We start from the raw sequence: 17,410 nt of genomic DNA on the forward strand, positions 1-17,410 counted from the left end.
AAGAAGTCGAGCGGAAGACGCGATTAGCGAGAAGGATGGCACGGGAGAGAACCGACGGGCTCGGTGCATCCGAGGGATGAGGTGACCGCGGAAGAGTACACCGGTGGATGAGAAAAACGTACGCGACGTTCGAAGGACGAGAAACCGGGAAGGAAGACTGCTCGAGGAGAAGGTCAGAACTTGAGTTTGGGTGAACCCTATTCTGGATGACCGAGATCACCCAAGCTAGCGGAGCTGGAGCGAAAGACCCGATTAGAGTCTTTTTATATGAGGTGAAATCTAATGTATTTTATTTTCGTTAAAAATTGACCCAAAACATTAGAGTAACCATTAGTTACCTATAAATTATGAGTCAGTACATATCATAAATGGATCATTTTGAGCTTTGGACTATAAATGATAAGAACATCAATATCGTCAGACTTTTTATGAACTTAGCATTCAAAAATATATATAAGGAATTCAAAAAAATTTATCTTCCATATTTGAACGAATGAGACACACTTAATGAGTTTAAATTATTTGTAGCGTTGAGATGTCCTTAGCACTATCTACATTTCCAATTTAATTTAGTTGATTTAGTGTCAATCGGTCACTTCAATGATTTAAAAGGGCCGGATATCTTAATTATCATAAAATAAAATAAATAAATAATTGGGAAGAAAAATGAAGAATACAATTGTGAAGAAAGATCTTTTACCATATTGTAAACATTCATTAATTAGCGTTGAAAAATCAACTCACGCTGATGGATGTGAAAGCCCCCTCGAAGGATAAAGATGGCACGATGTCGTCTTTAATATTTTATATACAGCAAAAAAAAAAACACGATATGATTATGTTTCTCCTGCACATGACATCCATCTCAAAATAAAAAAAAAAAATTATAACCGCACCACTATTAAATATTAAATTTACTAAAACGTAGATATTATTTTAATATTTATTAAAAGTTGTATTTTTATAATAATTTTTTCATTCTATCCTCTTGACAAATTTAATTATTTTTATTTTTTTTCTTTATAATTTCTCTCTTTTCTTGTTTTTCTCCCATGCATGCAAAGTATTTTCTTTTTCTTATCCTCTGTTTTATCTTTTTCTTTTTTTTTTCAATTTTTTTTCTCAATCCTGTTATAGGAGATCAGACCTATGTTGGGCTTGTGGAGCAGATATATGGAGATATCAGACCCAACAATAGAAAAAAAAGGAAAAAAGAAAGAAAGAGAGATTTAGGTTTTTCAAAACCTCTGGTCCACCACTAGGAATGCCAAGAATAACAATGGAGAGTATATTTAGACTGCTTGTAATTTTTAAAATCTATAGTACCTAAAATAGTTACAATATGAGGTCTCTAGGTCGATCAGTGGGTTTTGATCGAAATCTACTGATGGACCTAAAGACCTCAAATTGTAGTCATTTCGGGTCTTGTGGATCTCTAAAATTGCAAGGAGTCCAAATATGCTCCATTGTTATTTTCGACATTCCTAATAATAGACTAGAGGTTTTGAAAAAAACTAAATCTCTCATTTTTCTATTTTTTTCCTTTTTTCTTTTTTTTTTCTATTATTGGACCTGATATGAAGAGATATCAGTCCCAATGTGGACCTGATATCTCCCTATATCAAGCCCAATGTAGACCTAATATAGGGAAATATCAGGTCCAACAATAGAAAAAAAGAAAAAAGAAAGAAAGAGAGATATAACTTTTTCAAAACCTCTGGTCCACTATTAGAAATGCCAAAAATAATAATGGAGAGTATATTTGAACTCCTTGCAACATCAGAAATCCATAAGAACTGAAATGGGTGCAATCGGAGCTCTCTAGGTCTATTAGTGGATTTTGACCGAAACACATTGATCAACCTAGATACCTCATATTGCAGCCAATTCAGGTCCTATGGATTTCTAAAATTGCAAGGAGTCCAAATATGCTCTCCATTGTTATTTTTGACATTCCTACTGATAGACCAGAAGTTTTGAAAAAACTAAATCTTTCTTTCTTTCTTTTTTCCTTTTATTTTATTTTTTGTTGTTGGGCCTGATATGAAGAGATATCAGGCCTAACGTGAGCTTGATATCTCTTAATATCAGACCCAATAATAGAAAAATAAAAGAAAAAAGGAAAAAAAGGAAAAAAGAGATATTTAGTATTTTCAAAACCTCTGGTCTACCACTAGGAATATTAAAAATAATAATGGAGAACATATTTAGACTCCTTGCAATTTTAAAAATCCATATGACCTTAAATGGCTGCAATCTGAGGTCTCTGGGTCGATCAGTGGATTTCGGTTAAAACTCACTGATGGACTTAGAGAACTCTGATTGCACCCATTTTAGTTCCTGTGTATTTCTAATGTTACAAGAAGTTCAAATATACTATCCACTATTTATTTTGACTTCTAAAAGATATTAAAATATAATAAGAAAAAATCAACAAAATAATCCCTATACGTTGAGCCTGATATGAATTATATCAGGCCCACACATGAGGATATTTACCAATTCATGATTATTATAATTTTATACCTCCGTAGAAGCCAAAATAAATAATGGATTAGTTTCTGTTGATTTCTGGGGTTGCAAATAATTCAAATATGTCATCTATTGATTATTTCGACTTCTCCAAATATATTAAAATGTTATCAAAAAAGAAACTAAACTCTAAACGTTGTGGCCTGATATGATTTAAATATCAAGCCTATGTTATACATGCACACATGGAATAAAAAAGAGGAAAGCGAATAGCAGAGAGGAAAAATTAGATTGGTTGTGTGCATAGGAAAATGTAAATAGAAGAGAAAGTAAGAAACGACAGTAAAAAGAAAAAAATCAGAAGGATAAAATAGAAAATGCACTTAAAAAGTTACGTTCTTTGGTGAATGCAAAAGTAATATACGTCTTTTGGTAAATTTAGAAATTTGCCCATTGATAAATTGCCGAATATCAAAAGGTGTGAGAATTTTTTTTCTATTTAATATTTTATATATAATTAATATTCCGAACCTTAATATTATTATTGATACTGAGAAATTATTGGTTAAACGGTACATATCATAAGTACATCATTTTGAGCCCTCGGACTGTGCGGTGGTAAGTAAAATTTATCGTCTACATTTGAACCACTAGGATATACTTAAGGAATTAAAATTATTTGTGATGTTGAATAGTCGATTACAAACTTATCTATATTTTTTTAATTTAATTTAGTGGTCGATGAACACTCATAGAATTAATAAAAGTTGAATACAGGAATTATCAAAATAAAATAAAATAAAATAAGAAGAAAAAACACGAATATAATTGAGAAGAATAATATTTTAGCATAGTGCAAACATTCATATCAGCGTTGAAAAATCACCAGCACCCTAATGCTAATGTGGGAGCCTCCTCGAAGGATAAAGATTGGCCCGTTGTCGTCTTTAAAATTTTATATGCTAATGTGAAGCACAACTTGAGAATTCCTATGTGACTAGAGTTCAAAGATTGACGGAGCGCAAAATAAATTTGTCTCTAACGCCGGATAGAATAATAATTATTATGTGAAATTAATAAGAAAATGAGTTTAAGGAGAGGATGAAATAACACCGTGTTAAACTAAGCTGATATTTATATAAACTCTAAAATTTAATATCTAAAGAAGAAAATAATTCTAACATAGATCTCAATTCCTAACTCATAAAAAAAATAAAATCTCCAAAAAAAAAAAAGAAAAACAACTAACAATTCTAAAATCCTTCAACAAATTAAAAATATAAAAAGTAAAAAATTATTAAAAATATCCTAAAGAATAAAAGTATCCTAAATATAAAAAAATATAAAAATGATAAAATTATTAAAATAATAATAATAATATATAAATTCTCTTATATCAATCATACCATATTAAAAAAATTCATCCATAAATTTAAAATAATATTAATGATGATATAACAGAAAAATTATCTCACACCAAATTTATAAAATATATTAGCATGTCGGCTGGATTTTAGTCACTTTATGTTTTTGATTATCGGCATGATCACATTTGCCAATGATGGTCAAAGGTCAAATTGATCTAATTGGAACATATTCATGTTACTTTTATTGATAAAGGATGGGGACAACTCTTCCTACCCTTGATTCATGGTATCATAGTTTTATCCCTTCGGATAGTGCGGTAGTTTATCCCTTTGGGTGGTACAGTTTGTCATCGATCCGACCTCTCGACCATACAGGGGTCGTGGTGCAGAGAGGTGGACGGGGTGACCATCCGTACATACGCTTTTGTTTATATCTGCTGGTTGTTTTCTTATGCTGGTGTTGTTTATCTATGCTGCCGTTATTAGATTATTCTGCTATCTTTTATTTATGCTGTTATGTTTACTTCGGTTGAGATTTATACCTGTGATATGTGTTTAGACACTGACTTACTTACTGTTGACATGTATATACCTCACACGATACCATGTAGTTATGAGCAGTACTGTAGCAGGACTTTGTTATACTTTACCTTTTACTACTAGCCTAGGATATGGTTTCAGGTATGGTTACTTATTTTGTTTACACTGTAGTATTTGCTATTTCCTTTCGAGACTGTATACCTTAACTATTTATGATACTCATGCACTGTCTACTCTATTACCCGCTGAGTTTTTATACTCACCACCCGCATTGGTAATTTCACCAGGTAGCTGATAGCGATGCTAGTACGCTTGGAGGAGGATCCCGACTGCCGGTCCCACATCACTTCCGAGGACGATTTTATGATTTTGGTTTTCATGTTATTGTGAGTTGAACCTTTGAATTTAGCGTTGTAATAATTGGGTAGTGGACTTGTTTATTTTGTATTTGGTTGTTTTGTCGAGGAGTCAAGCCGGGCCGGCCCGCGGTGAGTTTTTGTTACTTTATACTTGTTATTTTGTTTTCCGCTGTGTTTGATTTTCCAGCCATGTGGGCTGTATATTATCTGCGTGGTTGTGATTCTATTTGCATACGTATTATCTGTTGGTGATGTATACCGATTTCTTTTGTCACTGCTACAGGGGAGGTGCTGTCCGATTTTCGTCGGACAACCTTACTCTCGGGGCGTGACAATTTATTGGTATCAGAGCTACAGGTTTTACGATGTCAGATTTCTCATTATTTTATTCCTCGAAGTGACTTTTTGGGATTTGGGACCAGGCGGCGGCGGAACACCTCCAAGTTATTGGCAGTAAGTTTATAAGTACGAACTTATATTGTTTGTAGTACTTATTAGTGGTTTACACCAGGTATGAGACGTGGTCGAGCGGTAGCCGGTCCTCGTCGTGGTCCGGGACGACCACGGAAACAACCAATTGAGGCTGAGGAACCAAAACCAATGACTCAGGAGGCAGATTCTTCTAGGGATCCAGCTGATGTTGAGACGGTTAGTCGAGGACAGACCCATCAGACTCCTAGAGATCAGGGACGTCAGCCTCAGGAGATCCCTTCAGTCGTACCATTGGGTAGAGATCGGGAATTTCAGCCTCAGGGGATTCCCTCCGGGATACCATCAGCACTTCCTACTCCTGCTACCACTGATTGGATGAGGGATAAAGCTCGGATACCGTTGCTAGCGAGGTCCGTCAAGGACAGATTTACCTTATATTTGGGCGGAGGCAGTCCTCTTTTCAGTGGTTGAAGAATTTAGAGCACCTTTGGTACTGGTTGCAGACGAGGAGAAAGTGGAACTGGCGTATCATCTCCGGGATCGGCAATCACATGGTGGGACATGCGAAGACGATCTTTGGAGAGCGGCGCATCACATGGGTGATGTTAGAGGCGCGTTTGGCGGCAATATTTCCGACTTTACGTCAGGCGGCGTCGATTTGAATCTCAAGCGGGCGACGGGTCGATGGAGTACAATCTTGAATTCGGAGGTTGGCGAATTTTGTCCTCACTTAGTGGTGCGGATTATGATCGGATGACAGCTTCACCCGAGGTTTAGCAGCATATATTCGACTCGGGATGTCGGATTTCCGGTGCTCCTCACAGAAGTTTTGGATCGTGCCATTTATCGAGATAACAGCGGCGTGTCGGGAAAAGTAATGACAAGCGGTTGTCGCAGAAGAGAGAATAAGGGTCAGACTTGCAAGTTACCTCCGAAGGATCTTCACCCGCAATCGAGGCGAACCACGAGCAGGTCTACTTGTTTCCTAAGAGATCGGAAGAAGGACAGTGGTGGAACTAGGTGTTTCCAGTGCGGTTCGAAAAGTCACCTCAAACCCGATTGTCCGTTGGATCATTCGATATGCTTCTACTGTAAGCTTCCGGGCCATGAAAGTCAGGAATGTTCCTTGAAGGCTCAGTTAGAGACTACTAAAGTTACCTGTCAGGGAGATCGACCCACTCAGCCATGGCAGCAGAGAGGATCTCAAACGAATCAGGGTGCTTCTCGTCAGCAGAGACCTCAGCCTACTCAGGGACAGATATATCATGTGCAGGGTCAGGAACCAGCGACTACACAGTATTCTGCCACAGCATCTTCTCATCAGGCATTTCCGGTACAGCAGGTTTTTCATCCACCTCAGCCCTACTCAGCGTTCCAGCAGCAGCCGATTCTTGCACCTTCGATTCCAGCACAGACCACCCCAGGCATGCCTCAGCTGAGCTCAGAGGAGGGTCGCGTTTATGCTGTCACACGAGAGGAGGCACAGGGAGCTGAGAGATCGGTTTTCCGAGGTATTATTTTACTTTATACGTTTATTATAGGACTGTTGATAGATGCTAGTGGAACCCATTTGTTCATCTCTCAAGTATCTTTTCGAGGGGTGTTATCTATACGCTAGACACGTGACATAGCGGTATCTTTACCGTCTGGAGAGGTACTTGTTGTACGTCAAGAAGTCAGAGGTTGTTATGTGGTTTTCGATGGTTAGACACGGGTGGTGGATCTATAAGTTGGAAGTGATGGGACTTGACCTTTCCTTGGGCCTTGAGTGGATGGCCGGGAAACATGTCATTTGTGTTTAACACATTTAGGTTGTAAATTTGGGGACCAAATTTTTATTAGAGGGGGAGAATGTGAGATACGGCAAAACAAAATAACCTATAATGATTTATGGGAATTTTTAGATATTTTTCCCGACTTATTTGGAGGTTGTGAGGTAGAGTTTAAGAGGATAAATTATTGAGTCTAGGGAGGCAATGGAAAATTTATTGTTTGAAGGGGCTAATTGGGAGTTAAGTTAAACCCTTACATAAGGGCAACAGTGCCCTAACCCGCTCGTGCTTCCTTTCCTTTGGTTCCGCCGACCTCTCGCCACCCTCCCCCGATTCTCGCCGACGGACACAGCTCCGACTCACACCACACCCGATCGCCGGCATCTAGTCGCAAATCGAGTCTCCGAGCTTCTCAACTCCTTAACGAGGGCTGCAACAGTGGAGCTTTCTCCGGAGTGTAGCCTCGCATCGAGCTGATTCCGTGGGGTGCTTGTCACCGACTGTGAGGGTTTCCGCCAGTGAGGTAAGTGGTGTTATGGAATGGCTCGATTAGGGTTTTAAGACTTTAGTTTTGTGATTTGAGGTTAGATTGGGATGTGGCGTTGATTGAGGTGTTGTCCCGGCAGTGTCACACTGTGAGGAGCTTGGCCGGGATTCTCCAGCAGCAGACGGACACCGGTGGACTTCTTCAGCAGTGGGATTTCCGGCCATGGATTGTTAGGTAAGGCATTTTCAGCCTTGAACATGGATCTGAGGCATAGGGGTTGTGCACCAAAGGTGATTATGTATTGATTTGAGTTGCTTGTGGTGTATGTAGCACTGTAGGAGCTCTATTTGTGGTTCTTGGCAGCAGTTATCACTAGAGGACCTGTGCCAGCAATTTTTACCTTCGGGCAGGGAATCACCAGAGGTAAGTTTTGATATAAGATAAGCTGTAACAGTGATAGTTGGGTTTAAGGAATGAATGCATGATTTGCTAGCTCAATTTTGATAGGACAATGTAGGGGAGTTGTGGTAAGGTATGTGTATTTGTTAGAAATTTGAAATGTGGAAATAATTGAGAGGTTTGTTTGATTGATACCTAGAAGATTTATCTGTAGGGTTTTGTTTAAGGGATGTGTTATTCAGTAGATTGTTCACCTGTGTCAAGAAAACAAGGTGGTGATTTGGAAATTCTAGCAGTGTTAAGATCCTACTGGAAATCTTGTGATGTGAAGGCATAAATTAGGGCTATGGATTGGTTGGGAGTAGATCAATGATAATGTGTTTAAGTAATGAATAAATCTGGATTAGTTATCTGTCTCATGTGTTGGATCAACTAAAATTGATATGTTGACGCAGGACTTTGATCAGGACGAGCGTCGTGACGAGATAGACGTCGGATTCAACCTACACCTAGAGGCGGGTACTTCTTGACTTGCTTCTTTAGATATCGATCTTAGTGCATGAGTTAGTTTCATATACGTAGTATTTATCTTGACTCCACTCGTCTTATCTCTTGTGCTTGATACTTTATCCACTCAATCTTTGAGCTACTCGTTTCTGTATCTATACAGTCTCTCGTTGCTATCGATGATATTTAGCAGATACTATATTACTAGGTATCAGATACCAGATACCAGATGTCAGACATTAGATATTAGGTATTGGATATATAGACACCTGATACCATGTTTATATGCTTTGATTGCTGTTTATTTACACACCTTACTGAGCATGCTGGCTTCATGTAGCATACCTGTTTCTGTTTATATATATATATATATGATGACTGTTGCATTGTTTGCATCATGTCATTGCATGCATTGCCGACGACCCTGTCTCCCTTGTGGTTGAGGCGGTCGTTGGCCTGGGCCGCACGCTCGGCCACTCATGGGTAGTGGTAGCTGGAGCGTGCCGCTTGTCCTGTCCTGTCACACTCGGTCACTCATGGGTAGTGGCGGCTGGAGTTGCGGCAGCAGGGACCCCCATCGCAGACGTAGCTATTCAGCTACTATGCACCTGTCCATCCGGTCACTCGAGAGTAGTGGCGGCCTTTGGGTGGTACAGTTTGTCATCGATCCGGCCTCTCGACCATACAGGGGTCGTGGTGCAGAGAGGTGGGCGGGGTGACCATTCGTACATACGCTTTTGTTTATATCTGCTGGTTGTTTTCTTATGCTGGTGTTGTTTATCTATGCTGCCATTATTAGATTATTCTGCTATCTTTTATTTATGCTGTTATGTTTACTTCGGTTGAGATTTATACCTGTGATATGTGTTTAGATACTGACTTACTTACTGTTGACATGTATATACCTCACACGATACCATGTAGTTATGAGCAGTACTGTAGCAGTTTCTGTTATCTCAGACCTTACACTGTTAGCCTAGAATATGGTTTCAGGTATGGTTATGTACTTTGTTTACACAGTAGTATCTGCTATTTATCTTTCCCGAGACTGTATCCTGTTGTACTCTTAGCTATTTATGATACTCATGCACTGTCTACTCTATTACCCGCTGAGTTTTTATACTCACCACCCGCATTGGTAATTTCACCAGGTAGCTGATAGCGATGCTAGTACGCTTGGAGGAGGATCCCAACTGCCAGTCCCACATCACTTCCGAGGACGGTTTTATGATTTTGGTTTTCATGTTATTGTGAGTTGAACCTTTGAATTTAGCGTTGTAATAATTGGCTAGTGGACTTGTTTATTTTGTATTTGGTTGTTTTGTCGAGGAGTCAAGCCGGGCCGGCCAGCGGTGAGTTTTTGTTACTTTATACTTGTTATTTTGTTTTCCGCTGTGTTTGATTTTCCAGCCGTGTGGGCTGTATATTATCTGCGTGGTTGTGATTCTATTTGCATACGTATTATCTGTTGGTGATGTATACCGGTTTCTTTTGTCACTACTACAGGGGAGGTGCTATCCGATTTTCGTCGGACAACCTTACTCTCGGGGCGTGACACCCTCAGTTATGATTTGCTCAACTATTTCTGCTATGTTTATCCAATTGTAGATTATGACACCCACAAAGTTCTGTAAATGAATTTTGTCCATGTTGGGACGATCACCAAGAGAAGAGATGGTCACACCTGAGACCTCCACAGCTTGGCAGCTATCGAACCTTGATTGCATTGTTGATTACCCTCATCATCATCATCATCATCATCATCATCAAGTACCTCATCATATATTGGCTCACTAGTTGGCTTGGTCTCATCTTCGTCGTAAGTTGGATCACTAAATAATTCGATCTCGTCGTCATCTCTAATTTAAGATCAAGATTCCTCTTCAATTATTGCATCTTTCTCAACTTATAGTATGTCAGGTTCATTAACTTTTTCTAGTCAAATTCTTCCTCTAAATCATCTTCAAATCCATCAAGATCATCTTGAGTGTCGAAGCTATCACTCTCTATGACAAAGCATAATCGTTCCTGGACGAAGTTTAAGTATAATTAAAGAGAAGAAAGTGACCTTTCATCTGCTTCTTCTTCATCTTCTTCATCTTCTCACAATCCTTGATTTTGGCATTGTCCTTGTCAATTCCGTAAGCGTCGCAAGTGCTCCCATCATATCAATGTTGGACAGCTTGAAGACAACCAACTTTACCTTCATCCGTTCTGAAACTTGCTTATAGTTAAAAATCTGCTCTACTTTATTGATCCAATCAACAAAATTCTCTATCTGTAACATACCAACAATTTAGATAAATCAACTCAAAGTTTGAGATCTCCATATCAATCATCTCGACCACGTACCTCACTATCTTCACGAATTTGCACCATCTCTGCTAGGCGCTAGGATATATTTGCAACTTGCCTCTGTAAATCATGCTAGATTGAATTTACAACTTGCCTCTATAAATCCTTAACCACGTCTTGGGTGCTACGACAATGGTGCGAGGCTTCCTCAATTGGAACCTGCTTGGCATGACGACAAGCACCACCACCACAATTAACTTTCCATTGGATCTGTCGCTCGGTTTCCTCAATCAGACATTGCCAGCTTTGATACCAACTGAGTTGGATTAATTTCTCAACAGCTAAACAAATGTTTATATAGATTCTAGACCCTAATATCTAAAAAAGAAAATAAATTTCAATTTATAGATCTCAATTCCTAACTTGTGAAGAAAGGAAAGGAATCCTAATAAAAAAGGAAAAATAATCACAATTCTAAAATTCCTAAATAAATTAAAAATATAGATAATGTGGTGGTAAAAGAGGCATACCAAAGACTCACAACTCTTGATTAACGAAGATGTGAGCTGATCGACGGCTCTAGAATAGAGAATGTCCGATCGGGCGGAAAGATCACTGAAGACACTGCTTCTCCAGTCAGTCGAACTAAATTTGAGGGGAAGACTTGTGATGCGGTGGCAAAAGGGGCATACCAAGGACGAGTCAGAGGCGAACACTACAAGAAAATTGAGATTTTCAAACACTTAAAAGACAACAATTTTTTTAAAAAGCATTGTTTTTTTTTATGGATGGTACAACAAATCATTGCACTGATATGTTGTCACCGATGCCCTACCTTGCATTTAAAATGGCTGACAAATGTTTGACGAGCATTTTTTTTTAAAAAAGATAAGGTTCTCAGTTACGTCGAGGAGAAGCCATCGGAGTGGATGCCCAGTCAAACAATAGGATGGCAGCATGACTTGAGTCTAGTCAGTCAGTCATGAGCCTCTTTTGACTAGACTTGAAAGGGAGGCTTGTGATACGACCCATAGATCACAAGCGCATAGTGGGTGGCTCCAGGGATAATATGGGGCTAATGATCAAGGTGATGTGATGGTCAAAAGTCAAGAGAATATAGAAGTCAAGGCCAAGGAGTATGTATTCGAACTGGCCTAGAGCCGATCAAACTCCAGGGCCTAGCCCCTCATTTTTCATGGGCACAGCTCCTAGTCCATTCCCGGTCAGCCAGGGCTTTGCCCTCACTTCTCCTAGACATGACTCCCGGTCGGCCCCAGAGTCGGCTGGAATCTCAAGCTCAATCCCTCACTTTTCATGGGCTGGCATGACTCCCAGTCTACTCCCGGTCGGACCCACAAGGCTCAATCTCTCACTTCTCATGGGTATGGCTCCCAGTCTACTCCCATTCAGCTCAAGCATCAGTCAGACCCCAAGGTCAGTCCCTTACTTCTCATGGCCACGGTTCTCAGTCTACTCCCTGTCGGCCCCAAGCGTCGATCGGACCCCCAGGGCTTAGTCCCTCACTTCTCTTGAGAACGGCTCCCAGTTTACTACCAGTCGGCCTCTGCACCAGTTGAACCATCGCCAGGGAACAACTCTGTTAGAGAATCGCAACCACCTGTCAAAAAATAACAGCTATTTGTCAGGGAATATTTTGATACTCTACCACATGCATGCCACGGAACCTTACTCTACCCAATAGAAGTCTATCATACAACCTCTATCATCTGGCATACCCTGACACTAGATATTTTTTAATGTCTCATTATGACGAAAGTTATGAGAAGTAGTATAAAAAGGGTTTCTCTCTGTTGCCCAGGTACGCACGCACGTACATATCTACTACAGTTTTACTATTTATTTTCTTCCTACATTTTTTACGTTATCCTGCTTCTGACTTGAGCATCTGAGTGCTTGCACCAGGGATCTTTTCTTTGGTTCTCGCCTTAACGATCTTGTGTGATTCTTCTGTGTTGTATGCGGGTCCACGAGTACTTCCTCCCCTGCTCTTCTCAAAGATCTAAATCTTGCAACACGTCTTCGAGTCCTAGAGCCCAGTCTTCTCTCCGTTAATGTTCTCACTCTCGTCACCAACCCCCTAACTTCCGAACTGGATCACTTGTCAGTATAGTTTCAAAAGAAAGATTGTTTTAATTAAAATTAATAAATCTTATTTACACTTAACAATATTTCAAGAAATATAAAATAATTTAATAATTTTACCAATTGAAAAATGTTTATTATCAAAGTTTGAATAAAAAAAATTAATTAGTAACTTTTCAAAAAGTCAAAAAATTAATTTTTATTTAAAAATACATTTTTAAAAAAATTAATATTAATTTTTTAAAAAAATTATTAAGGCATCAATTTTTTTTTTCATTTGGAGTCTCAAAAATGATTGAGACTTCCTTGTTTCTGGAACTTTCATGATTTCCGAAGCCAAGATGCCTCTATGACTTCTTAAAATTAAATATTATTTTTTAGGAGCATGTGGCAAAATGTACTACTCATATCCTCTATCTCTATGTATGATGAGATTGTTGATATCATTACCACACAATTAATATTGCAATGATTTCTTGTTAGCAACTAAACTCAATGTCCATCACCAATATATAGCATCATTGTAGCAGTTGTGACAAAATTTACAATCTATTCCTATCAACAAGAATTTAACATACAATTTAATATATTAGGTATGCAATTATCATAATTCTTGTCACCATAATTCTAAGATTGCATACCATAGTTAATATTATCATTATTTATGACATTGTGTACAACAACTTGTACATATAAGCTGCTTATCTGGCTTCAGCAATAACATGACAAGTTATTTCTCGCCCTTTTATTTCTGTAATAATAACTTAAGCACACAAAAATATAAGATATCATGATCTGCAGCAACTACTGTCATCAAATAGGGATAGGATGAACAAGTAGAGAGAATATATTTTCCTTCATCGTGGTATTAGGCTCTGTGAATGCGTCGACATGCTTGTATATCAATTCGGTAGATCGCGAAGAGTGGAGTGATAGTTTAATTACTTCCCTCGACAATCCAGTTGCATTAAGGAGTTCCTCGTTGATAGTCTTCCATGCATCTTCAACAAAGCCTAGGAGCTTCTCGCATGCAACATCTTTTGATGTTCCATATTCCTTCATATAGCAATCTACCGTTGAGGCAACATGTTCCCTCTTTTGTTCTCGCTTCATCCAAAAAAAAAAAAATCTATCAACCATTTATATATGAACTTGCATATGTTCTAGATTTCCTTTTGGATTATGAATTATCTCTAAGTTATGGTTACGTTATTGTGTACCTCCTTTGAAGTTATGTCATTAGTGATACGAACAATTATTGCACAAGCTTCCACAATCTTAGGAAAGCTTGCGAACCATTCAAATGCATCCTTTGTGGCCACTGCCTCCTCCATGCCGGTCAAAAATGAGCAATAAAACCAGACATATCCCACACTTTTGATTGAGACACGCATGTGCTCTTCTAACTTAGGCACATAATTGTCATCCCTCCATTTGCATTCCGTGATGTAATGTTGTGCTAGAATTTTCCACTGCACATATAGTATAATTAACAGATCATAATAAGACCTGTGTGAAAATAAATGCATCCGGGAAGCATAGTCGACATACTTGTTCCTTGAGGTATAATATTCGAAACTTCTCCGCCGGTGCAAGTTCATTTTCTAATTCTTGAAAAATGCTCAACATTTTGAGAAAGAAATCCCTCATGTACTCTGGTAGTCGATCTACTGCATCAGGGCTCCACCTGCATGAGTTAAAAATTGGCTAATCTTAAAAAAATAAAACATGATTTCATTGTAGCAGTTACAGTTCACAATAGATGTCAAATATGCCTTTGGATTGCATCTGTAAGTAGTAGACTCTCTTCTAGTGTGCTGTAGCTATCATAGATGTCGTCCAAGACAGTAATTAACATAAGTAGCTTAGTCGATATCAGTCGAGCACGAGAACAACTAGGTTCATGACGTATCACCATCGACCAACAATAACATTCCACCACTCGTTCTCGAATAAAATTTAGATGCATAATGTCTAAATTCAACTTCTTCCACCACCTGCATGTCAATAAGGTGCCTTATAAATTTGTCAAACTAAACGTACTTGAACTCTTGTACGACAAGCTTACATGCATGCTTTCCTGAGTTCTTCCTGGTGGAGACATTGTAACATGTTGAAGTCCAACTTTGCAAGCTCAAGTATTGTTTCATTTCGAGTCAGTTCATCTTGGTAAATAGAGATATAGCATCTTGTGAAAAGCCGTTTCATGTTTCGTTGAATAGGTGTCTTGAGAGTGAGAGACACTAGCTTTGCAAATGTAGGATTTAGATCTTTTAACAAAGATGTAAGCTTGTCCTTAGTAAATGAAATGGCTTCGTCGAGTATAGTCTCTTTTTTAGTTCCAAGGTAAGCCGCATTATATAAGCTCAGAAGCCCCTTAGCATCATCTTTTAGTTTTTCCATAAATTTTCCCTCATTATCCTTGTACTTTTTAAATACATCTGCAAATTAAACAATATGTATATATTATGCACTAAATATATAAATAATCATCTAGCTAGGTCTTTAAATATATAAGAATGTAACATTAATTAAATACCTGAAGAAATGTTGAATCCTTTTTGTCTAAGCAGTCGAAAATGAAGAGCAACCTCATAGAGCCCGTATTTGCTCATGTCAATATCCTTGAGATGGTCTAAAGCTCTGTCTATTTCCTCCGTGAAATGGTAATCAAGTCCAAGAAGTTGAATTGTATCAATTAGATTCATGGTTTGTAGTACGTCAGTTGACACGTTTTGGAACATGCTCCTTACTTCATTCTTGAGTTCTTCAGCTCTTTCATTCATCCATGCCTCAGACTACATGCAGGGGGGAATTGATATATTAACTATATAGTGAATTATATATATTGATCGATTACTGTATATAATGCAATACTAATTAATATGCTATGTTTTCTGATAACCTATTTGGAAATAACTTAAGTCATAGAATTGAATTAAATTCCATAAGAAATTGAATTCAATTCTCATGTTTGGAATGAATTGCAACTTAAGTTATATAATTCTTATATTTTACCATTTTATCCTTCTCTCTCTTTTTTTTTTTTTTTTTTTTTTACAAAGAAGAGAGAATGAGGGCACAATGAACATAATATGAAGAATTGAATTCCCTATCTAAATCACACATAAAGAGGTGTAATTTACTTTTGCCTTGTTTGATGGAATTGGAATTGAATTCCATATCAATTCTTAGCTAAAAAATCATTCCAAAGCATGTAATTCAATTCCAATTTTAAAAGGAATTGAATTCCATATCATTCCAAACAGATAATGATACATCATCCAAAGCATTGAAACGATACAAATAAATAGTGATGTGTATAAATAGATACCTGTGATTTCTGATTTGTAATAAAGTAGTCACCCCAAAAACTGAGATCGAAACCTGCAACCTGGCGATCAACAACCACGTCTTCGAAAGCCTTGAGTGATGGAGTATCAACAAGTTCCATGACTTGTATATAATTTTGAAAAGCCTGAGAGCCATCTGCGGTTTGTTAGATTATATTTATAGATGATTTCTAACCTTAAATTTTTATGAAGTAGTATTTTCTAATGAGGGTAGTTGGAAGGAAGGGAAAATTTAAAGTTATAAAATAAATGCTCCTATTTTTATTTTTATTTGAAGGGACACGAGCTTTACAGACTTTAATATATCTATTACATCTTTTTGTTTTATCTGGATTATTATTCAGATTTTTCTGTTTAACCTATAGTTATTCTTACTGATTCAAAGATTATTTAGTGCATCTACTATTCTACCAAAATTAAACGAAATTTTTTATTTAAGAGTTATGGTAAAGAGACAAAATGATGGAAGATACAATAAATAAAATAATATTATTGATTTTAAAAGAAAGAACGCCTTTGAATTTTCTCCAAAATTTACTAACCGCCTAAGGATGGTAATAGAGCGGGGTGGGGTGGATTTGTCATTCCCATCTTCGTCTCGTTCTCATGTTTTTTAGATTCGAGAATTCCCCGAATCCGAATCTACGGGGATCAAATCTTCATCCCCGCCTCATTCCTATATTTAATTATTATTATTATTATTAATGATAATATTAATATCAATATTATTAATAATATTATTATTAATACTTTTTAAAAAAAATCTTATTAGTATTTATTAATAATAATAATATTCGGGGTAGATTCGGGGATGGGGATAGTATTCCTATACCCGTCCCAAACCCGTCCCATCCCTGAAAAATCAGGGATCTTCATCTCCATTTCAAGTTTTTCCTGCGGGACCCCGAACCCGTAGAGAAAATTATCATCCCTATAACGGCCTAAGTTTTCGTTGATAAGTAATCTAGTTTAGACCGACGTCTAGAAAATGAGGATTTTATATATTCTAAAAGACACGTTCGAGAAACATTAGTCTAAAAAATGTGGCTGAGTTATCTAAGGTAGAAATCAAGTAAATAAAAAATAATTATTTTTGAATAATTTTATTAATAAAATTAAAAGACTTATTTATATAAATTATTTAACTAATAATAAAATATTAAATATAATAATAAAAATATTAAATATGATATAATAATAATAATAATAATAATAATATTAATTGATCATGTCCGTAGGTCTATGAGATGGATGTTGGAGACGTGGCGCTCTTGCTGATCTCCTGTGAACTTCTCTCCCTCCTGCAACACAAGCAGCGTCAGTG

The 17,410-nt window shown here is 37.5% G+C and overlaps 1 protein-coding gene across 1 annotated transcript; it reads right to left on the reverse strand.

The window, feature by feature from the left end:
* Nucleotides 1-13,355: 13,355 nt before the first annotated feature.
* On the reverse strand, nucleotides 13,356-16,215 carry LOC121974764 ((S)-beta-bisabolene synthase-like). The gene is made up of 7 exons (XM_042525984.1): nucleotides 16,068-16,215; nucleotides 15,273-15,531; nucleotides 14,802-15,174; nucleotides 14,509-14,730; nucleotides 14,285-14,420; nucleotides 13,954-14,205; nucleotides 13,356-13,840 (listed from the first exon to the last, which is right to left on the reverse strand). Exons 1-7 carry the CDS (start codon nucleotides 16,185-16,187, stop codon nucleotides 13,547-13,549), a joined length of 1,656 nt encoding a protein of 551 aa, XP_042381918.1. The 5' UTR covers nucleotides 16,188-16,215; the 3' UTR covers nucleotides 13,356-13,546.
* Between the last annotated feature and the right edge of the window lie 1,195 nt (nucleotides 16,216-17,410).

The sequence above is a fragment of the Zingiber officinale genome, chromosome 4B, assembly GCF_018446385.1.
Source record: "Zingiber officinale cultivar Zhangliang chromosome 4B, Zo_v1.1, whole genome shotgun sequence".
NCBI lineage: Eukaryota > Viridiplantae > Streptophyta > Magnoliopsida > Zingiberales > Zingiberaceae > Zingiber > Zingiber officinale.